The sequence below is a fragment of the Opisthocomus hoazin genome, chromosome 9 (assembly GCF_030867145.1).
Source record: "Opisthocomus hoazin isolate bOpiHoa1 chromosome 9, bOpiHoa1.hap1, whole genome shotgun sequence".
Classification (NCBI taxonomy): domain Eukaryota; kingdom Metazoa; phylum Chordata; class Aves; order Opisthocomiformes; family Opisthocomidae; genus Opisthocomus; species Opisthocomus hoazin.
The window spans coordinates 40850997-40875457 of NC_134422.1; the positions used below are offsets into that span (position 1 = coordinate 40850997).

The window sequence follows — 24461 nt, forward strand, 5'->3', positions numbered from 1 at the left end:
AACATTTTTCTAAGTTTGTAAGTGGCAGTGAAGGAGGTAAACACTCCTAAAAATGAAAATTGGTGATTTGATTTTAACACTGACATTTTGGCAGCTCCTATTAAAGAGGCACATCACTTCCCCTGATGCTACCAGTTCTGATATATGCAAAGCCTGTAGTTCTAACTCACCACGTTCTAATTCCAACATGGGAATAACTAATTATTACAACTAATAATTCTAATTCCCATAGTGGAATAACATAGTAATAACATAACTGGGAACAACCCATAGAGGTATTTTCCGAGGAATACCTCTAGTTCAAAGGTGAAATCAGTTCAGGGAAATCCTAGTGAATGACCACAGCATCCTTCCAAACATCGATTCATCAAGCAACCGTATCCTAAATACATGTAACAAGAAGCAGTCCTGTATAAAATACTCAAAGTATTTCTCAAGACTAACACCAGAATATTTAAAGTATCACATTTATTTGTGACCACTCATGCCTAGTGCTCTCACCTATAGGTTGCTGCTACAGAAGGCAGAATTCAATATGGGAAAAAGATGACTGGGAAGGTAAAATCATTTGCTTTTGGTTGCTCAGCAAGCCAATACACAAAACTGCTCTATCATCAATGCCGGTCCTGGGTTGAGGTTTTAAGACCACAGCTTCACTTATCATGTCATAAGTTCCCACTGTGGATGGTAAATAAAAGTCAGTTCGCTAGAGACAGAGCTTTAGGGTCACTGAAAGATTTTTACCACACTTGTTTGCTTCCTCCTCAATGCTGTTTGTTTGTGCTTCATGGCAGTTTCCATTCCATCACTACAGAAAACCTTCATCTACAAGAGCCATGTTAAATGTAGAACACCGAGATGCCCACAAACCAATACAGGACAAATACATTTTTATGCAAATTTATTCATTAGCTTTAACAATAGTAATACACAAATCAATACCATGTCCAGCATAAGGTTGTATAATAAAATATGCTATTCTGGTAAGATTGATTTCTAGTGCGTACATTTTAAGGGCAGTTTTCATCCAAATTGGACACATTTCAAAATAATAAATAAATACAAGGCCAAAACTGCTTATTTAATGAAAGTCCTGCTAAGTAAGACTTCAGGCTCCACCTTGTTTCAAAGCACTGATCAGTACAGGTGTCTGTGTACATCTTAGACTTACACACACATGGGTTGTGCTCAAGCAGCATAGTTTTTGACATCTACTCGGACCAATACAAGCTAGATTTCCAATTTAGACCTCCTTATTCCTCTTCAAGCTAGCATCCACCTTTCTTCTCTCCCTTTTAGGATTGTCTTGCCTTCCAGCTGTCTATCTGCACATATGAATCCTAGCAACATTATGTGTACAAAATATAAAGGTCCAGCCCCCTTCCCAACATTACTTTTTTGGCTTCAGATCCAGACTGCACTATCTAGTGGAACTATTTCTGAAACAAATTGCTACTCAACTCAAATAAGACTACATTGCACTTGGAAAAAAAGACTCTGGGAACAGATGGAAACATTGGATTTGTTACATCTATTGGGAACATCTATTTGTTGTTTTTGGAGCCCTCCAGACTTCAGGAACACATCCTCTCTGGGATGTCTGGTGCTCGATGCCACAGCATTAGGCTTTCGGCACCCTGGGTTCTGTAGGCTACAGACAGCCCACAAGAAACTGCATCTTCAGCTTTGTTTTTCTGATGGCCAGCGAGTCCAATATATACAGCGGCATTCAAATGTTCCTCAAAGTGCAGCATAGAGGCATTCACTGACATTTGGGCTACCTTTACTTATATTCAACAATATTAACATCTGGTCCAAATTTAGCTTAGATACACATGAAAAAACATATTTGGCAAATCAGAGGTACTTTGTTTACTAGCGTACTTATCACATAGGCTATCCTTTGGGCATATTTAGTCTACAGATCTAGATAAGCTTGGTTTTTTGTCTTCTGACTTTTAAATTCTGCTGATGGCAAAATTCCCTTTTCTGTAAGAAGTTACACTCAGGATTGAGTCACAAATTGTAAATCTACTCTAACTTATGTATTTTATTGTATCAAAACGAGACTCAAAAGCTTGGTCAAAGTATAAACACTTATAAACCTAGTGAAAACATCCCTGAGAAACTTTCAGTATAATAGCAGTAATGATTAGTTTTGGTCCCATTAGAGGAGAGAAATTGTTACATCCAGTGATTGAATACTGAGGGCTACCAGTACATTGGTTGTACATTGACCCCATTCATTCACTTTCACTCCTCTTATAAAATACTGTAGCTGAGACTAAAGCCACTAGAGGTTTTTGACATTCTACTTAGTTGATATACAATATAATCATTACAAAATTTAAGATGAATGGCCTAGATTCAGCCCCGGTGTAATGCCTTTCATGTCAATGGAGTTCACACACTCACATTTCAGGGTTGAAGTCTGGCAATGTAGATGACTGTGTGAAAGACATTACCTAAAATAAAAAAACCTTAAAAGTTAGCAGAAACTTTTCACAAGTTGCTGATGTATGTTTTTGCATACTACTTACTTTGCAAACAAACATTTTACAAAGATTTAAGTTTAGAAGTCATACTGTCATGCCATAGGACCACTTGGAATATTACTGGGTTCAAACTCTACTGAGAAAGCAAAGTGCATAGAGTAGTTTCCACAAAAGTGCACACACGGTTAGTGACTATGGAAGTACTGTGTCAGGACACATGCAGGGTAAAAAAAAAAAAAAAACAAACAAAAACAAACAAAAGCAAGAACTTTGAAAATCAGAGGGATATATCATTTTTCATTGCTCTGAAGTTGCTTTAGAGGGCCACACAGTCCAACATCTCATTATTCTAGAGGTATTTTAGAACAAGCAAGTCAAAAATTCACACACATGTGAAACAGGTAAATGCAAGTAATCCACTTTTGTACTTCTTTTGCCTAGAATACTAAATTTTCCAATACATGAGGCTTTAGTAGGGTTTCTGAAAACAGCATTTGAAAATAAACTAAAGCTGCTTGTACTCTGAGGCAAAAACTAAGTTAGCCCCAGACTTTATCTTTCTGTACCAGTACTCCTGACCTTAGCACTTTCTGCTACATCAAACCTGAGAAGAACTGCCATTTGCAACTAAAAAAGCCATGCTTTATAATGTTACGTCAATAGCTTCTGCTAAGCTGAGACTATGGTTACTTTATGAAGTGCAACAGAAGTGTAATACAATATCTTGTACCTAGAACTCATCTAAATTGTAATGAAACATGCAAAAAAACTACAAAGGTGTTTCTGTAAAGTTAAACCAAAACAGATAAATCACTAAAAAGTTGTTTTCCGAAGACATTGGAACTTAGGAGTCTGCTTCAGGAATCCAAGAAGGATGCTTCTACTAATTTGAAAAGATCGGGGAGCAGAACTGTACACGGTAAGGGGAGGAAAAAAAAAAAAAAACCCCACAAAATCAAATACTGTGTATCAAGTTATCCTGAAGCAACCAAAAAAACCCCTCTTATTTTGCTCAATGAGCACAAGAATGGTTCAGAATTCATGAACTTGAGTATGTATAACCACTAAACAGTATCACTCTGGGGGTCAGCAACAGAACTGCAATGTTATTTTTGTGACCAAACACTAGGTGTATGACTTATGGGGGTCCTTTGAAACACCAGCTGCTAAGATCCAACTAGGCTGTCCTCTGCCAAACATGAAACATTTCTACAGGGTCACTGTAAGATGAATTTTAGCTGTCTTGAGACAGCTTCCACAGACAGCTAAGTTATGCATTCAACTCTAGAGAAACACCTTAGATAGGGTCACAAAAGGCAGTATATGTGTTTAGCCATGATATTTGTGTAGCAAGTTAGTAAGAAAAGTGGATCCTTTCAGACAGTAGATGTATTACCAGGTGGTGAACCATCAGAGACTGCTTTGGGATCAGGAGTGCAACAAACAAAAAGTTGTTTTCCCAAGCTTTTTTGGGCAAATCTGAAGTACATTATGTGGCCCATTGCAACAAAAGACACAGAAATAAGCACCAATAAGCCAAAAGCTTCCGGATTTGGGGCCAAGATGACCATGATGAAGTGCAGCAAATCAAGAAGATAATTCATGGAGTTTTGGACACCGTTTATGATGCCTCTTTCAGATTCTACCACATTTTCTTGGAGCAATTGTGTGACAGTCAAATCAAAGGACCAAAGGCCTATGGAGAGAAAAAACAGTTATCCATACAACTGGGCTTCTCACGGTAAGCTTTCATTACTGGCACAATTCAATTCATACTTGCAAACACTCATTTCTGCCAAAAACACGTGGGACAAGCTCACCTCTTGTCAGACTGCAATGGATTTCACATGGACAGTCAAAAACAATTTACTTTCCCGTTGCTAATATTTCCTGAAGTCATACATACAGCTTGACACATTAACTTGCCTGTCACATCTTGCTTTAACATGTCTATCAAGTTAACAATACTTTGCTCATCTGTTCCTTATTTAAATAGCTGTAAACCAACTACTTATGGTGTATCCATGCTAGCTATGTATGCTACATTCTGCGTAAGATGTTTGCAAAAAAAAAAAATCAAACACATTTTAAACTATGCAGAATACATAAAAATCAACAACAGTCTCAGCTGAAACTAGCTTCTATACTGGTTTAGTCCATTAATAATTCAATTTTAAAAGTTTATCTTGCAAACAATCCTAATACACATGAATCAAGTATTTTATTCCTCCAAAATTCAGCAAAAGTTGCAGAAATTAAGAGTACAACAGATGATAATTACTGCTCATCACATTTATGTGTTTGACTGCCTCTTCTGTTGACAGATACTAATCTTACACTAACCAGCAATTCCTCAGAAAAATTAAGCTGTCATCCAAGTCAAAGTTTCTGTGCTGAACTCCTTTGCCAGCCACAAGTTTAAAGGTTAGAGAATTTATTTAATGGATTCATTTAGTAAACTGCTAAGTTTGAAGGTTTTCACAGCAGATGTGTTTGGTTCTGTTTCCTGTTAACAAATGGTGTTATTTGGTTGTGAAGGAAGATCATGCAGACCTGAGCATTCCAAAAATCAAGTTACATTCATGTCCAAATATGGTAACTGTTCTCCTATTAGTGATATATGATATGCGAGACATTAGTACTGCAGTCTCTGCACTGGCAATACTATTGCAAGATCATTTCATTTTTATGTGAGGTATAATGAATTAGCCTTAGAAATGCGATATAACACTGCAATTGTAGCCTGCAATTCTAAACTCAAATTTGTATTTAGTTGACAAGCACTGTAATTTTTAGAATGAAAAGCAGTCAATAGATCAGATTTTAAGAGAGACACAATACTTACCAACTCTAGCAGCAATGACTCCTGCAAACAGGAGACTAACAGAGATTAAAGGCACAGGCTCAGGACTCATCTCTGGGTCGCCGTTAGCAGGAGTAGTAGACCCGTTTAACAAGTTGGGCATTCCAGTTGCAAAAACCATGTCAGGCTTGTCTTCTGGAGATGCTATAGTAGGTAATGGTTCACTTTCAAACAGCCTGGCACTGATGTCAGCAAATGGGGAAACAGTCAGATCCAGAGGACTTCCAGGCATGAATACAGAGATGGCACATAAGACCAGACAAGCAAACTGAGCAACTCCAGAGATAAGGCCCGTGCGAACCAGGCCACATTTGCGACGAAGCCAAGTGAACGCTACCGTTCCCATGATTCCAGTGACTGCCGAGGCACCCATCAGGAGGCTTAGCACAGAGCCACTCAACCCCTGAGTGTACGCATAGCCTGTAGTAATGCAATCAAAGCCCAGAACAGTCATATACAGAAATGCAAGACCCATGCCTGCAAGAAATACTGGCTGGTTGTAGTACGCAACCCATCCATCACGAAACGTGATGAAAGGTTCTGCAATCCGGGCAGCGCAGCTGACTTCCTTCTCCTGTTGGGGCTCAAAGCCAGTTACATCTTTCTCAACAATTAACTGCACTCCTTCAGCGGGTTTCACGTCACTCTCTGTGAACAGAAATGTAACTGTTAGACACAGTTCTGCCCGGAAAGTGCAGAGTGTAAACTGCAAGACAGCTGCTTGCAGTTAGTTCACTGCTGCAGAAGTGTATCAGTTAAATTCTGCAATCAACCTTCTTCTGGTTTACTTAAACATGTTAAAGTGTTCTTAAATCCCACCTGTAGAGTAAGATCAAGCAAAGTTGATCCCTATCAATTTAAACTCCTGCTTCTTTAATTTAACTGCAGTAGGAGAAAGCACAGCCTGCTGTGTTCAAAGGACTTGCGACCGAATGCTCCATTTCCACACAGAAATTATTTGCTTAATGAATGCCAGTGTTAGTTGGCATTTTAACATAGCTTAGTGTGTTTAAATGCACTAACCACAGAAAGTAGGGAATACTTCAACATCTGTCAATATCTCACATCATGGTAGAAGAACCAAGGCAGAGATGCTTCCTGAAGCCTACCAAAGCCAAAAGCTTTCAAAACTTGACCTAACAAAAAAAATCTCAGATCATGCTTTTCTGCAATTCTATTTTCACTCTAATCTAGGAGAAAGGTACTTCCACTGGGCACATACAAAAATGCAAAAACCCACAGCAGCAGTGAGATTAGTAATGTGGATAGAAATGATACAAACTTTTGGATGCCTAAGCAGTGTTTTTACACTGTCAAGTCTGAAACAAGCTTCGCATACAGGGAGACACATGAAGTATTTCTGCAACTTTTAAAAATGCAGGTCTACTGAAATCAGAATTCTGTGATAACAAAGATTAAGAGATACTTCCTACATACTGACATTTGCTAAATGAGTCATTCTTTAGCAGCATTCAAGAGCCAGTTTCAAAGCTATAGAGCCTTCTACATTCTTTATCTTGCTCCCTCATCCTACATACACCACCAGCCTTGCCCAATAGCTTACTGGACCAGCTATCACCTCAATGCACCTGCTGGCTGGGAAGAAGTTTGGTCTCTTCAGCACTTCTAATAGCAGCCTCCTATCTCACTATATATTGAGCAAAGAACAGATTGCTAGCCAGTTTTTAAAATAAAAATATGAATTATTTATAATCTTTCTTTACAAAAACCCACAACATGTTGTCGCTGGGAGCCCATAGCTTGAGCTTTCGATAGTAGTCAAACTGCTATCTTAAAAATGGGAAAGTGCTTAAGTTTTGTACCCTAGTACCTGACATTTCAAACACTTCCTAACAAGTTTGCTTCTGAAATAATTTAAACTTCTGGTATTAGGACTATCTAAAGTAACTTTAGTATCAGTTTTAAGGTTGCTTACAGTCATAGCCATATACACCGCAAATCCCAGTTGTTTAGCTTGGCCAAGGAACCAGAGTAGGAGGTCAAAGTACATTTTTTTTCTCTCCACCATTTCCTGCAGCACATGGAACTCACTGAAGCATGCCAGACTAGAAATACTGCCACCTATTCTACAACCCCCACGAGCCTGTTAGTACTATTAGTAAGCAGAGGTGAGTTAGCACAAGAGAGTCCTACATAGGCTGTTTTGCTTGTACACACCACAGAGCGCAGGGCTTTGTCAGCTTATTAGCCATGGTATAGATGGATTGGAGCATTCCTTGCGATCAGCCCTAAGCAACAAGGCAGATATACTCTAAAGGATTAACTAAGAGTAGAGAATTCATTCTTTCACTGCTTTTTATGGGATTCCTCAAATAGCTGCACAAACTATTGTTACTTAGGTTAGAATCTCTATCTATATCGAAAACCTGAAACCTTCAAGCTATAAGTAGAAAGCTATATAGCCTCAAAGCAGCGTCTGTAGAAGACAAAAGTCAACACTTCAGTTTGACTGATACAGTGAATATACTGTGAATCTGAACAGTTACTTTTGTGTTTTCAATACCTTTTTTTACATTGAGCTGTTTCAGTTCCGATTCTTCAACTTTTCCAGATTTGAGAGCCAGAGTAGGGGTTTTCTGATAAACCTTCCAGAGCAGCAGATATTCCACACACATCGACATCAGGTTCCAGCCAGAAATGAATCCACAGCCAATCATCGGGGAGCCAAATGTCATTATCTGACCAACTGCCATCGGGGCCAAGATATTGGTCAACTGATCAATTCTTCTTATTGTGGCATTCATATCTGTCAGAAATGAGTTGATGATATGAAGTAATTGCTAAACACTTACAACAAAATATTCACTTACACAATTGAGGACTGCACACATATACACATCAAGCTAAGAAGTCTTGCTCCAACTGTAAGTGGTTCCAGCAGGAGCAGGAGTTAGACTGATAACCAGAGGCACCTTTAGAGTGTTCCAACATTTCAGTTTACTGCGACCAACAAAGGTGTTTGTAAGCCAAACCCTACTCTTGCCAGTTTTGCCTGCATGAGGTCTTCCAGGTTTGGCATGCTGGGTTTACAGTGCAAGCATAGTCCTGGCAGGTAAAACTGTTAGTCATGCGATCAGATCATCCTTACATCCTAGTGACATTATGGACTCCTAAGCCTATCTCTGTAACTTTCAAACCCAGCATGCACAACTCCAGATAGTAATAGGAATCTCTTATGGTAGAACTCTTTCACGTAAAGATAATTTTAGCAACTATCTCCCAATACTGGATCATGTATTTCTTAATCTCCTCCATTTACTTCTAATAACCGGTGACCACAGTACCCACCATGATAGCGGCAGACCTTTGAAATGGCTTTAAATTTCCTTATTGAGTCACATTGGTTGATGGCAGATGTAGGCATTCTCAGAACTTACTGAGCAAAGTCCTCACTCCTTTCTGTTCCACACTTCGATGTTTATGGCCAAAAACGAGCAGCCCACTCTTAGCACGAATGCATCTTCCATTTGCTGGTGGGGGATGTTTTACCTTCCCCAATCTTATCCACCTCAGTGTCATTACACCCTCTGGGCTCCTTTAAGTTTTCAATTATTGATGCCATTGTTCCACTCCTAAAAGCTGCTAGATGCTCAATGGATTTGCATATCAGGGCTTCATGCTGCTTAGAAGCAGATCTCAAACCCATTTGAGTCCCATTATGAAATTAGAGCTTTTGACGGGCAACTGAAACTGTATATCAGTATGAAAAGAATTACTCCTTGTCACTCAAAGAAATGTTTAGGTTATTCTATTTAGAATTCATAGTCAATTCAATGTTAACCATTTGACTGACAGTGAACCAAGCAAGTTAGATACTTGAATATGTGGCTTCAGAAATTCCAAGAACTACGCTTTGTTTTCTGAGTTGAGGATAGCTAGTATTTCCACTCAGGAAAGGTACAAAGTAAGAGTGAATGGAAAAAATAATCAAGGATAATGAAGCAGGGGAAGCCAAGGCAATTTTTATTTCGCTATTCTACTAGCTTACTTAACTAAGGCTCCTCTTTGAGGGAATGTAACAGTGCAGAGACGGACAACAGTATTTGCTGCAAAGTCAGTGCTGGCATTTAATTTTTTAAGTTAAGGAATTTCAACGGTCTCCAAGTCACATTATGATTAAACATACAACAATGGTATTCAGCCTGGAAGAGATCCTTTAGATACATCTGTTGAAGTAAGGTGCTTAGTCCAGTGGGGTGTTTTTTTTCGTTTTTAAATTAAGTTGCATAAGAATTTAGAGTAACCTCTTGCCTGATTTTTTCAGTACAGAATGAAAGCGGTCATACAGTTCTGTCTGAGATCATGAAGCAGTACAGAGGCACAACTGCCTCCCATGCAGCAGTTCTCTGCAGGTGTGGTCTGTACCTTATCTCATGTGTAGTAAGTAGCACAGGGATTGGGAAGATGATTTGCTGAATAAGATCTGACACAAGAAGAAAGGTTAATGAGAACCATTAGAACTTCAAGGCTTTTACAGATAGATGATAATTTTTCTACTTGTGATTCACGCGCATAAAGAAAGTTAACCTGTACTGCTGCTCTACAAAAGGCATGACCTAGGAAGGCACTGCAAGGTCAAAATAAAAGACTATGGTGGAAAATTTGTATACTGGGAAATGAAAGCAAGTCACTTTTAACACATCTAAGAACTAGTCTCTCCTGGATGAGATAGGGAAGTAAGATTCCATCACTGGAGACAAATATCAAGAATAAGTCTGCAATATAGGATTCAAATCCCTCAAAGGAGCCTGGCATGTAAACTGAACTTTATGGAGCAATTTAGACAGCTTCATACAAATTTAGAGTCCAGAAGCTGAAATACTGACTAGGCCTGGAGGTATCTAAACTTCACCAGTGCCAGACTTAAAACTTTAGTCCCAGAGTTACTTTAGCAAGCTATAAATGTCTTGCCAATGTTACGCTGCTCTGTGCCTTGTTTGCACTTCAGTATCGGTTCCCCTGTCTGGGAAGGCTTAAGTCCCCTTATAGAGCTGATTCGGAGCCCACACAGCCTGCCCAAGTTCATCATAAAAAATGCTGCTTTCCACACTGCCTGTTAGAGCAGCAGCACAGCCAAAGAGCAACTGTATACCCCTTGGTGTGAATGGCCTTGCAGCTAGAAGTATCCCCCCGGCAAAGGAGTCGGGTGCAATCACAGAATGGTCGGGGTTGGAAGGGACCTCTGTGGGTCATCTGGTCCAACCCCCCTGCCGAAGCAGGGTCACCCAGAGCAGGCTGCACAGGATCTTGTCCAGGCGGGTCTTGAATATCTCCAGAGAAGGAGACTCCACAACCTCCCTGGGCAGCCTGGGCCAGGGCTCCGTCAATGTATCCTTGGGGAGTATCCCGAACAATCCCTCACATCCAAATAGTATCATGACCACCAAGCTGCAGTAGAATTTGAATGGGAACACATTCTCCCTCCTAATAATGCCGCACCACTGTACAAGAAAGGGCAAAAAGAAGGAAAAATGTTTACTAGGCATAAAACAAGCTTAAGTCTGTAGTCTAATACCAAAGGCATCAGATGTCAAAGGAATACGGAGCTTTCAGCTCCAACTGAAGAAAACTGTTCATAGCTCCGAGTTAGACATCTAATGCTACAGAAGTGCAAGATTTCAAATATATCTGCATGCACAGCATTTCCTACTGACAATTTCCTGATCCACCTACTTTACTGTTCTGGACTTCATTCTCATGTACCTCTTTCTTTGATCCTTATGTGAGGAGCCCAGTTACGCAACAGTTTTCTGTTTCATTTCAGGGACCTAAAAATAAAGTATTGCAACACTTGGCTCTAAGTGCCTGGAAGTTAAATAGCTTTTCTATTAAACACTGGTTATTTGATTTAAGAATGTGGTGTATGTTTATTTGTTCAGCACGAATAAAGCTTTCCTGACAAAGCTGCAGTAGGACTAAAAGGAGGACAAAACAAGTTTTGGGATGCCTAACCAAAGTGTAATCACAACAGTAATTTCTAATCTCCGTGAGTGTAGTCCAGAGCAGGGAAGAGCAAAATAAAGACTGCCCTTTTTACCTGCTGTTTTCTCATAATATCTGGAACTCAAAGCTGTGCTGACCTCTGTAAAACTATAGTCTAAAATCAAACTTGGAAAGATAGACATTTAAGGTATTAAAAAGGCAACATATTTCACCTGCCAGTTTGCTTCTGTCTTCCCCTGCAACCACAACAATCCAGTCCCTCTGAATTGTGATCGCTGTGGCAGTGCTGGCCAAATTAGCAATATTTGCTATTGTGATAACCAGGATATAGCACACCGTCTAGAGAGATGGGGGGGAAAAGTTACAACGTGAGAAAATGGAAGCAGGCAGATCAATCATTCCTACCCTGTACAACCAGAAAAGACAATTTTAGATTTGAATCCATATATTTTAGTGTTATTCTTCAGACAAAACAAGACCAAGTGTACTTTACAATTCCTGACAGAAAACAATCATCTCTGTTTACCCAACTAGCTCAAAGTTTCATTTGCCAGTTTCAGCTCACAGGAATGTCTAAACAGACTAGAGACAAAAATAAAAATTCATCTGTCTCCCACGCTCCCCAAAGTTTCTTTAAGTTAATTCCTTATTAACAAGTTCAAGCACTCACAAGAAGCCATCCATGGTATAGGGTCAAAAGCTGTGTCTTAAACAGGAAGATAACCATCAGGATAATACCACACAGGATGACAGACGCGTTCTGTACAACCAAGGATGTCTGGGCCACTGTTTTAAATCAAAACAGAGGGCAACAATTATGAACATAAGAAAGAGCCAACTGTAAGCTTAAGGGGGTTACAATTAAGGAACATGCACAGATTCTTGAACTATTTTTATTTTCCTATTCTCTCCCCAAAATATAAGTGGTAAAACTATAATTCATATTGGAGTTTGAATCTTCTGTTGTCTTAGAGAAACAAATTAACATCTTATGTAACATCACCACTCTTAACAATTCACAGCTCTTCATTTACAGCCCAAGGTTTTTTCCTCAATCAAAAACCAAACTGTACCTGTTTAAATGCTGACGCTATTTTTAAAGGGGTAAAACCAAGACTTAGCTTGAGTCTCTAAAATTCATCTTCAGTGTACCATGGAAGTGATGTAATTTTGTAAATCTTGGAAAGTAAAAATGTGTAGGAAGAACCTGATGTCATGTTATTTATAGAACGGATTAGCGCATACATATTTAAAATACGTATAATGCAAATGCAGTGAGTGTTCACACGTCAGTGGAAGATGTTTGTATCTAGACAGGCAGCAACAATAATGTGAGTGTATGTTAGTATTAGACTGTGAAGAACTTGGTCTGTAGTCCTTCAGGTTACATGCTTTTTACCTTTTGCATTTCTGCACATCTCTATGGATCGTAGAGGTTTAGCCTGAGCAGTGGACATACCGTGACGTAAAACTGTTTTCCCCCTGTCTTTGACACTATCTTGTATAATCATTACCACTCTGAAGCACTATCCTTCTTGAAAAAAATGAGTAAGTCCCATTCTCATATCTGACTTGAGGAGTTAACTCTAACAGCTTTATCTTTTTCCATTAATTTAATCCATCCTTAAGTAAATAACCTGCTCCAGGCATCTAACCTTTGAGCCTGGAGTTCTTGTCCACCCAGTCTCCAATAATGGCTCCCAGGAGAAGCACTGATCCCGCCACAACCAGTCCATAGACTGCAGTCAGGAGTAAGCTGTTTCCATACAGTTCAACCAGGAATACAGACACAGCAAAATGCCACATACGATCTCCCTTTAAGAGTAACAAAGAGTACATACACAACATTACTATTTGCACTTTGCAAGCACATAAGTTGACTATTTTATTAGTGTCCTGACAAGTACAACATTACAGCTTGTAATACCACATCAAAAATCCCAGATATCTTCTATTATAATATTACAGGACAAAGTTTGCTACCAGCCACATCCAACAAACCTCAGAAAGCTTACATAGATTCTCCAGCACAGACCAAATATTAGCAACAGATTTATTGATTACTGATACCATGTAATTAACTTTTCAAGCTGGCAGTTTGTGCATAGATGATCAAAGCTTAAATGCTGCTTTAAAACATAAGAGCCAGTAAAGTCAAAGCAAGTCACAATAGGATAGACATGGGTAAATCAAGGAAGGCGTTGTCCTAAACATGAAATGAAGTTTCTGAAGTCAATGGACTTCAGCTCTTTTTGATGTTAAGCACCGTCATATTACTGAGAGGTAGAATATCAGAGCTAGTTCAACCTATTTAGCCTATTGCTAGTTTAACCTAGTGCTTGGAATACAAACTCTCCATGGTCTGATACCACTTATTAGAGGTAAAAAAAAGAAGCCCAAAAGGCTAAACATGTCCAAGTGAAGTAATTATCATACTATTCAAAACATTTTCAGCTTTCCTACCAGAGAGACCTGTGACTTGCTAATGAATACATCAAGGTTTTCATGTTCTCATTTGATAGGAGTCATATCTCACTTTAAAGGTATGGCAAGAAATGCACTACAGAAAATGCTTTAGATAATCACAACAGATGAATAGAAATCACTCCTACTATTCCAGGGCACACACTTTGCTTAATAAGGGTCCCTAACACTATTCATTTATAAACCAAACGTAAAACTGCTTTATTCTGCTGTCTTATCTTAAATAAGCAATTGCTGTGCGATACAGAAAATAGTACAGATTTCTAAAGACCTCAACTACTCTAAAGGGCTGGAGGAAGCGTAACATAAAAGCACTTTTAAAAAAGCAAAGTGTGCCAAATTCAACATAGTGCGTAATACACCCATCAACCGATACATAAAAAGCATGCTATTTGGAGGGTCAAAATCACTGCAGTTTGATTAAAGTCTTCAACGTAGCACAGATGCACAAAAAGAATTTGCCTTTGTTCTCTGAAGGAGGTTTCTTCAAACATTGTAACATGTAAACATTCGTATTTGTTTCCTTAACCATAGCCAGAAAAATAATTACATCCCACTCATGTAGGAAGAAAATGTTTTCTGACTAAAATCAATGAAAAAATGCAAACACAAGCATGATCAGCTTAGAGGTGCCCTCTCATACATAATAAACCAATTTTTACTCTCTAGGGACACTAAAGCCTCCTATAAAATACATTCCACTTTTATTCCATAGTTAGTAGAAGCATATAGAAAGTATTCCAGCAATGAAAACACAGGAATATAATTTCCCAAGCCTAGCATTCACTTAAATTTAGTATGATCTGAGGTACCTCTTTACTGAATTTCACTTAAAATACATGCAGGTGGATTAACTAAGTTTTGATTAGCCCAGGTAACTGCTTCTTAAGCTAGAAAAACAAGCCAAAATAGTACCTTCATATTAAAATATCACACCAGAAGTTTTGGGTTGTTTTTTTTTTTCTTTACGCAGAGAGGTTTCAGTACCCTAATTCTGACAAGATGAAAAAGGCATTTTAAAAAAAAAAAAAAGTAAGTATGTGAAAGTCAGTGGCAGCCACTACTGTCAAAGCAAGAAAACTGATCTCACTTGAAACTCATAGGAAGATTCCTTTGACTCCAGAGAGATCGTGATTTTGCTATACATCTCATTTAAGGAGCCCGTGAACTCTGTTCAACCTTATTCAACACATTTACCCAGGGTATTTTGATCTGGCCAACCCACAGAGATAGTTTTTGGTGTAACTAAAGCTGTTCCAACTCGGAAGCATGAGTTTCTTTCAAGAATTAAAGACCATAAAGAGCAAGCAAAGATTATTAGTGTCACAGAAGAACAATCAGTGAGTTGCAGAGGTTTGAAGCAGGTATGTCATTTCAAGCTGAGATCTACCGAACTTTAAACAGTAAACACTGCCTTCAGAAATGGGTAAAACCTTGATCATATATACTTAATCCCACTTTAAAATGTCTCAAACTGCGTATATTTCAACTCCTTTAAATAAATAACTACAGCTGTTTAGCTTCACCATCCTTTTTAAGATGGTTCTTGCTCTTCTGTCATTATAGCTATCCTTATAATCACCTCGGACAGAACGTATACAACCCTGGCCCAGAACTGCAGCCCCCAAGTTAAGCAGTAGCCAGGCTGCTACCCACCGACAGGCCTCCTGAGCAGCACAGATAAGGCCAGGAAGTTGCAACTGACCTCCTGGCAAGCGTTAGGCCTGGCACTAACAAGGTGAAACCAGTTTCATTCTGTTCTTCCATTACTGCTGAGTGACAGACAGCAATGAATTAAAAACATCAAGGCAACAGCATAAGGTCTGAGACTTCAGTTCAGCAGTGCAGTCCAGCCTGTTAAGATCACCGAGGCCAAGCACACAGTCAAATGTTTTACTGATCAAGAGCTTAAAGACATAGTCTAGACTTTGTTCAAACCTGAACATTTGTGGGGATGTGACACATTTAATCATTTACAGCTTCTCTGTATTTGGGAATGGCTTAGTAACACAGAAACCAAATCAGCTCTCTCCATTACAGCAAAACCTACATTTCTATCAGGTTTTGAATTGTGGACATAACCATTTTTGAACAAAGATGATCTATTACTTGGAGTCCTGAAGATTAAGGTGCCTGTTTATTGTTCCCGTTCGCAAAAACACCCAGACTTCAGGGACACTAAAGCTTAGGAGATACAAAAGGTGCAGTCCTGCACCCAGTTCCATCAAAATAAGCTGTGTTTCTCTTGTTTCAACAGGTTTGGCTGGGGCTTTTTTGAGTCAAGATTTTCAGCACAGAAGAAAACACACCGGAACAAGGAGTATACTATTAATATCACTAAAGGGCTGAACAGACATCTGGCAGCCTAATGTTTGTGACGGCATGCGACCTGGTTTTCGAACTCTGCTTTGTCACCTTTACTCACACACTTTGAGGGCAGTCCTGCTGCCGAGCTTTGAAGCGCTCATCAGGGAGGAGCAAGCAGGGATGGCTCAATTGCCAGCTGGGCACTTCGCTGACAAAAACTGCTGCAGGTAACAACCCTGGCCTCTGAAAAGCAGTGAGCCAAACAGAAATACCCACCACCCAGCTCCTTCAATAACATTAATAATTGCTAAAATGTTGCACTTGTTTAAACAAGCGCTTGATACCACTCCAAGCCTTCCCCCATGAACAGAAACATCAGTATGACCTTTCAGGTTAGTGAAAGCAGAGCTGCCAGAGTTAGGTATGCCATGCTGTAACTGGGTATCAGCCATCTGTTCAATGCCACAGAAAGCACACACTAAGCCACTCCAAATCCAGGACTAAAGACAAAATGGAATATCAGGGAGGAAAGTTTCCACTTCTTTTTGAATCAAGCCACTGAATGGAGAGTTAAGATTGTATTACAAGATACACATACTCTTAATTTTCCCCTATGGAACAGAAGCAGATTGTCTATTTTTAGGGCATATTTTAAGATTTTTTAGTGTCTTTCAAGTGAGTAAAAACTGGTGTAGTGAGTTACTTTAGTACAGAAGGAAAGCATTTCAGAAGGCAAACGTTTTGACAGAAAAGCAGGCATCTCCTGACACTCTCTACAGGTTTGCTAATGAGTGGCAATAATAGGTCCCCTGTAACCAGTGAGCATTTCCCATCAGTAAGTATACAAACCATTCAAATACTTGCTGCAACGGACTGTTGTTCATTCTGCTACGGACTGTGCTTCATTTCTTTCACTCGGAACTTACTCTGTAAGGAGTCTCACCAATTCTGTAGTTGCTTCAAACCATAAAAAGGTACTGAACCAGGCTCGCGGGAAATGGAGTACTGCACTGCTCTGCACTACTGAAAACTGCATCTGCGACTGCAACGTACCACTTGAAGATCATAAAGGCTTTTAACAGCAAGGCATTGTAACAAGAGCCCTGTCTTTGTGCTGGTGGGCTATCTTGTGAAGATATTTTGGCAAGTACCAACAACGTCCATGTAAGTCATCGCTGGGCTAGCGAAACCCTGCTGCTACTAGGCCAGTACTTTACTTACCCAAGTGGACAGTGCGTGTCCAAGGTAAAGCAGAAACTTTGCCGACGTGAAATAGGCAACCACGGATCCTACACGAGACACAAGCAACACACGCTCAGGGAGACTCGGGCGGGCCCACCGCCCTTCCCCGAGCGAAGCCGCCCCCGGAGCCCACCTCCCGCGGGCAGCACCCCACGGCGGCCTCGGCGGGGCCTCTCTCCCCCCCGCCCCAGTCACCCGCACCCGTCCGCCTCCTCCTCCTCCTCCGCGCACTGACCGCAGGGCCGCCGCTCGCCCGCCGGCTCCGCTCCCCGCGCCATGCCGGCCCGCTCAGCCGCTGCCGGAGCCCGGTACCGAGAGCAGGCGGGGGGGGACGCGCGGCTTCGCTCCGTCTTTGCCTTCCCCGACTTAGCCAGCACTGTAGCTGAAGTCGGAAAGCCTTGGCCTTATGCGCCGGGCGCGGCCGGGGAGCGCTGCGCCGCCGGGGGGGCCGAGCGCCGCGGGACGCCCGGCTGGCTCTGCCGCGGGGGCTGCGGGCCGCGCCGCGCGCCGCCCTTTGTACGCGGCGCCGGACCCCGCCCCCGCCGCAGGCCCCGCCCCCGCCGCAGGCCCCGCCCCCGCCGCGGGAGCGAGGGGCCGGGCTGCGCGGCGGGCTGGGCTCGCGCCACCGCGCACCGGGTCCCGGCAGAAAAACCCCAACCAGGTGCCCAAACCCAAGGGATTTCACCGAGGCAGCCGCCCGCTCTAGGGCAGGCGGGGCAGAATTCGCTCGTCCGACGCGGGCTCAGGCTGATCCGGACCAAGGACCCCAGCTCCCACCGCCAACATCTCTGCGCGCCCTCTGGGACCTGCTCTGGCACCGACCACCAGCAGAAACGGCGTTGTTACAGGACTTACAGCCCAAGCATACAGTAGGCCAGTTTATTCAGGATACTATGAAAACAATTCAGAAGTATCTGTCCTTGCGCGTCAGGAAACACGACTGCTAGGGCTGAGATCGTGCTTTCACTGCGTGATGCCACCAAGTTCTCTCCTATCTTTGCAAAGCTGCTTTTGGGTTTTTTCCCCTCGAGTATATTGGCCACCCCAGCAGCAGACGCCTGACGTAAGAGACCAGTAACCTGCTCTGGTTGTGCCACCACTGTGATCTTGTTCAAAGCACTTCGTGCATTAATTAGATGACTTTCTATGCGTGAATCACAGTTTATCCTTTGCATAAAGGGAACTAGACCTTGGGAAAAAATAGCACAGAAATAAAAATTCATATAAACATAGGAAGCCTAAAATTACTGTTTTAATGGGATTGGTTATCCTAGGTGAGTTAAGTGTTTCTTCTTCTGGCATGTGCCTTCACACACGCATAAAATCTTTCCTTGGATTGGCATCAAAAGTACAGGAAATTTTCTTGATGGCTGATCTTAAAAAGTCTTACTGCTTAAACAACATTCTTCTGTACTAACAGATAAAAAGATAATTATTTTTCCTAAAACTTAACATTTTTAAATATTAGCCCATATTAAATAAATAACATAGAGTATATCAAAATCATCTGACACCTAGTGGGTTTTAAGTCTACCAACTGTCCGTGCCTGCACCGCTACTGACACCAGACTGACTTCACTCGGGTTGCTTCTGAAGGAAGGCCCTGGCTGGAGCCTGGGCTCCTCGCCCCTCCGGCAGCACGGCGAGATGCCTGTCGTGGTCCGTACGGACCAACCCCCCTGACCTGCTGCTTCTCCACCCGTCCCTGGGGGCATTGCTGCCCACTGGTACAGTCGGATTACTGGGCTAGACGGACCCGGGGCTGATCTAGGCTGTCAGGTACCACACACAGCACAGCTGCAGCACAGCTGCGGCCTCAAGAGGTTTACTCTCCATAGAGGAACACTAGGAACCCTTAGCAGAAAAGCACCGCTGCTTAGACCGTTATTTGTTATAATTTGGATGAATTCGAGTTTAAATAATCATTGCTGCTGGAATGCTATTTGTACTTTATACTTGTGCATTGGATTATATCGGTGAAATCACCATCTTCGTTATTTTTTCCTACTGGGTAATGAATCTTTTTTGTGATATTTAAGGCATGAGAAAAGGCCAAGAAAACATACCTACCATCCTTTAAAATTTAAAAAACAGGCTTTCCGGTACAGCAGCATGTATAGCCTGTCCAGTATGCACCCAGTGAATCCAATGTGCCTATGAAATACTGAATGTATTGGATGTCAGCGACAGACTGTGTTGTCTGCAACCGAGGGCTGATCTGCAGAGCCTGCCCGTAGTGCACAACGTACGATGCACGCGCTTTGCACAGTGCAGATGAACCATGCCGTTCACACACCGTGGGTCACGCGTGTCCCAGACACACCAGGGTCACTGCCCCTGTGATACAAGGTACTGCTGCCAAGAGGTACAGTAGGTGCCACCCACGATTTGTTACATCTGAAGGCACCAGCAGCAGCTTTTCTAGCACCGTGCCTGCCAAACCTCCAGATGTCCTAGACTTACAGCTAAAAGGCCAGAGCTTATTCACGAAGTGTTTGTCTGCTTCCAAAAGCAGTGGAGTCGGCAGGCAGGGGAAATCCATAGATTTTCTCCCGAATCCGCCACCGCTTTGCTGCATGATCTTTCCCCAAATGCTTATTAAACCAAGTCTGTGCTCAGGTTTCTTCCCCTGTCAAACAGGGAATAACAGAACATTCCTTGTTAAACCCAACATAGTAGCTCAAGCACTTTGATTTTTACATCTAAGGTGCTTCTAAAAACGTCCCAAATATTCTTATTAATACTCCACTAAATCCAGATTTTATTACATAGCTTTGTGAAGCCCTTGTGAAAATTTTTAAAGATGCAGCTCTGGTTTCAGGTTGGCTGTCTCACTGGAGTCTATTCACCACAGTATTTACAGATTTCTGATGCACTTAGGGAGGTGTTTAATAGCTGGAAGCTGTATGAGAGGAGTTACCAGTTTTACTTGGTAGAGACCCGACTCAGCAGTCTTGCAGCAATAATTTACATAATGGGACAGCATACCAGCTGGGGATTTGAGCCCAGGTCTGACTAATTGTCACTGGCAGAGTGGAAGTGGAGATTAAAAAGTGGGATTTTCAAGACACCAGATACTTCTTACGTCTGAACACAGGTGCCAAAAGTTGTCTTTGGATTCAGAAAACCTGCTTCCGTATTGATGTTTAGGTTTGCAAACAACAGCTTCCGAGTTTTCAGAGGTAATAGGTTCAATAGGATTCACATCTTCCTTTACAACTAGGGCAACCAGTATGTGCAGAAGCCCCGGATTATGTTAGCAAGCATTGACCAACACAGTGAGACAGCCCTGCTGTGCAGGTAACCCTGGCTTTCCACCACTCTTCAGAACAGACGTGTTTGTGGGCAGCCCTATAGCCTCTTCTAGCGCAAGGCCAGCCCTAGCCTCCCACTTAATAACTTGCTGTTTCCTGTTAACTACATCTCTGCTTTTCCCATGGGAAGGCTTAATCGTTTATTTTATTACTACTTTTCCAGATTATTAGATAGCACAATTTATCTTTGTTTTGTTTCTTATTTTCATGTGAGGAAAACCCTTTCAGAATTTATATTTACTGCTATTCTAGCTGTCACAAAGTAATTTTATCCTGAACAGAAATCTCTTAAATCTTCACAGCCCATCTCTGGAGATGCGCCGGAATTAACAAAACATGTATTTATGTTACAGTAGTTTTTCAGTGGACAAATTCCTTATGCTTTATTAAAAATATATATGACTAATATCATCTTTCTAGTTATTGAGTGAAGAAATGTAACTACTGCATTAGCTTCTAGAATTTTTAAGTTTCAGATTAAAATATAAAAATAATTTCATTCTAAAGACAAAAACATTCTTTAAAATGTTTCTTACGACACAGCTGTCTAGAACTGAAAAAATTTATGGTATATTTAACTTGTCTAGCAACAAGCACAACAATTCAGCTACAAGATGTAAACAACTGAAAATGTTTTAATTATTGGTAAGTGCATAACTATGATGCCAAGAATATTCAAAGAAAATATGAGAGGATATATTCCGACTTTAAACAACTGCCCACATCAGTGGCAGCTTCTTTAAGCACTGCGCTTGTAATAGCGCTGCTGAATCTAGAGCAATAGCTATTTTACAAAATAATACCCACAAATGTCATCATGGTTTAACCAAAGAGGCGTGAATAATAGTGAGAGACTTCATGTAAGCTCAGATCTTACACTCAGCTGAGAGGTTTCATGACGTTTAACTGTCATGATGTTACCATTCCTCATTAAGACGCCCCTGTTGGTGTGTGCAGTGGTTTTTCACTCATTTAGCTTACACAAAACCTAGCAAAACTAGAAAGAATATGTATATAATCTGTGCCTTTTGAAGGGTGAAGCACAGAAGCCTTTACTGAACTGAGCCATGACTTAGGCACGGAAAGCTGTGGCTCTGTTGCTCACAACCCCTCAAGTTCAACTATCACAACTACTGTCTCTGCATCAGCTGACACTCCAGAGTTCAGTCTGCAATGCGCTTGCACAGGGAAACAGGCAGAGATCAGGTGCAGAAAAGTCTGTCTGCTAAGTTTTGTCAGGATTCCTGCTTCCTTTCAAGAGAGATGCTTTTTACTCCAAAACTGTTCACTTCACTTACACTAAGTAATCCGAATACCTGTATCTACTAATCCTCATTAAACAAATGCCTACTCCCTCTCACTTTCTCAAAGCTCCATAGCGTGATGCTCCTATTGGATTTGCTTCTCTCAGACTTCAAAGTGACAGCTCCTGTCTCCCGGGGTTAGATGACAGATTGCAGTCATTTTAACCCAAAACAATCATCATTTTCATGACCAGAGTTAGACTCCTGTGACAACCTCTTGTAGCAAAACCATCCAGATGCCCGAGCAAATTCAGAATTCGGAGGTTTGTTTGGAGAGGCTAGAACTATCTAGCTTATACAAAACTCCAGCTCAGGGGGCTGAACCAGCTCTATGCTCACATGCCCAAACTAAAATGGCTGCAATTGACAAGTGAAAGCCTAACTAGGGAGCAAAACAACTTGCTCAAAGTCCTACATTATGTGTGACAACTCGTTTCCATAAGAGACTCCTTTTGCCCAATCTTTCTCAGTCATGAGGAAACACTGTACCCAAAACACAAATAAGGAAAGCATCTTGTACCAAATGAGAAAAAAGTAATTAAAAGAAAGGAAAACACTACATCTACTAGGAACAAGTGGATGTGTCACACCCAAATGTCAACAGTGGCATTTCTGCAAACTCCCTGTGTCATACTGAACATTCATTCTCAAGAGTGGGAATTATTGACTTGAATTGGAACACTGTGTTGAGGAAGGGACTGAAATGGGTCTGGAGGGTAAGATAATGGCTTATCTGCAATTTAAGCTCTTTTGGTTTGTTTTCTTCATTAGAACTTACTGCAGTTTATCTTCTCCAGGGTGTCATTTTTCTGCTACTGAACAAAACAACCGTGCTTAATAAACAGCATTTTGTGTGGTGTCTGTATTTTAGTATCCAATATGAAAACATTGGTATTTAATATTTTCCCCACAGTCTTCTAATACCTATGAATTTTGCCTTTATTTCTTAATTCAGCATTAGGGAATTTCGATACATACAAAAAAATCAAAAGTGAAAGCAAGTCAGTATTTGTATCCCTTAAAAAAGAAATCCTGTTATAAGTAGAAGGCATTCGTCTCTCAAACAACTCCTGTTGAAGATTATGGTTGACCTCTTCAAGACAGTCAGATTTTGACATCCCTGTTCAACTTTCTGCAATATTTCATTCTGATTCTATGCCAAGAAAATACTTAAAAACACATTTTTTAACTTCAGGCACATGTTTAGTTTTCATTGATTTCAATGAAATGAAAGAAAATAATTCCTAGATTCAAGACAATGTTGAAAGCCTTTTTGGAACAGAAGTGAACCAGGGAATACAAGCTTCTTTTGACCTGTCATTAGCTTGAACTGAACAATCTGTAGTATCAGTGATCCCACAGCAGGAAAAGGGAAATCCCTCAGAAGAGCTTCAGTTGCACTATCAATTTCTGTTTCAGGGTGTCTCCCAGAACAGTCTTTCTAAAAACATGTTTGTCTTTGGAGACCAATATTCACTTATGTTCAAATTAGCCGTAATTTTACAGCAATTTTTTGGAAGGCAAAGCATAAAGTCCTTAGAATTACATGATGAAGTAAGTATATGTCAGCAAATCAAATCATTAATTTGAACTGTTCTGCAGTTGTACAAATAACATCCACCTCAACAGCCATCAATTTTGCAGGCATCAGTTTTGCAGGTGAATGAACAGGGGTCGAGGCCTTTGCCCATATAAAGCACCCTGTGTGAACAGGGCTCTGCACTGGAGCATGAGACTTAGCCAAATAAACCTTCAGAAAACCTGCACAGATGATTCTAGCATGCATTTGTAGGTATGAGAAAGACCTCCTACTACCATCTGACTGTACTGGATGTCAGCGATTAACTAAGTTGCCATATCTTATTAAGAATTAATAAACCAGCCTTTTTGCCTTTTGCAATATCATTAATATAATCCTTTGGTGTTAATGCTGTATTGATTATTCACAATAACCCATCTAGTAATTAACCATCATTCTACACTTACTTAGCTTTCAATTGTCATAAATTCTAGCTTGAGCTTTCAAGGAGTAGTTTACCCACCAGACTTGACCCGATACCTTCTTGTTGCTGATGGTGTATGACTTCAGTTTCAGTCAGATAAAGCTGTTCCCATAGAAAGCTTTGTCCATCTTCAGGCTTTTTTCTTAAAATGTGTTTAGCATTAATAAGTAATTGAAAAATTAAAAAGAAAATCTGAAAATGTAAGTTTGCTTTAAAATTTCTTTTATAGTGGCTCTAACAAGAACATTCATATTAATATAATGTTAATTTTTTAATTTATCTGAAGAGAAGGTTAAGGTAATACCCAGAGAAGCACTCCCTGTCTGTTCCACTAATGTTACCCATGGCCTGAATCAGATTACAGAAATACTGCCGGGGAGGCACCTCCAATATCCAAAATGGTGTGTGGAATCTACGGGCACCAGTATATTGGTGTACATATACATATATATAAAGATGTAGCTGTGCTCAGGGACAAAATATGA

The 24461-nt window shown here is 40.8% G+C and overlaps 1 protein-coding gene across 1 annotated transcript; it reads right to left on the reverse strand.

Moving 5' to 3' along the window:
• Positions 1–884: 884 nt before the first annotated feature.
• Positions 885–17832, reverse strand: SLC40A1 (solute carrier family 40 member 1). Its single transcript, XM_075431221.1, has 8 exons — positions 17591–17832; positions 17335–17402; positions 12978–13137; positions 11993–12108; positions 11535–11661; positions 7883–8125; positions 5341–6006; positions 885–4191 (listed from the first exon to the last, which is right to left on the reverse strand). The coding sequence occupies exons 1-8, from the start codon at positions 17631–17633 to the stop codon at positions 3872–3874; spliced, it is 1743 nt and encodes a 580-aa protein (XP_075287336.1). The 5' UTR covers positions 17634–17832; the 3' UTR covers positions 885–3871.
• Positions 17833–24461: the final 6629 nt, after the last annotated feature.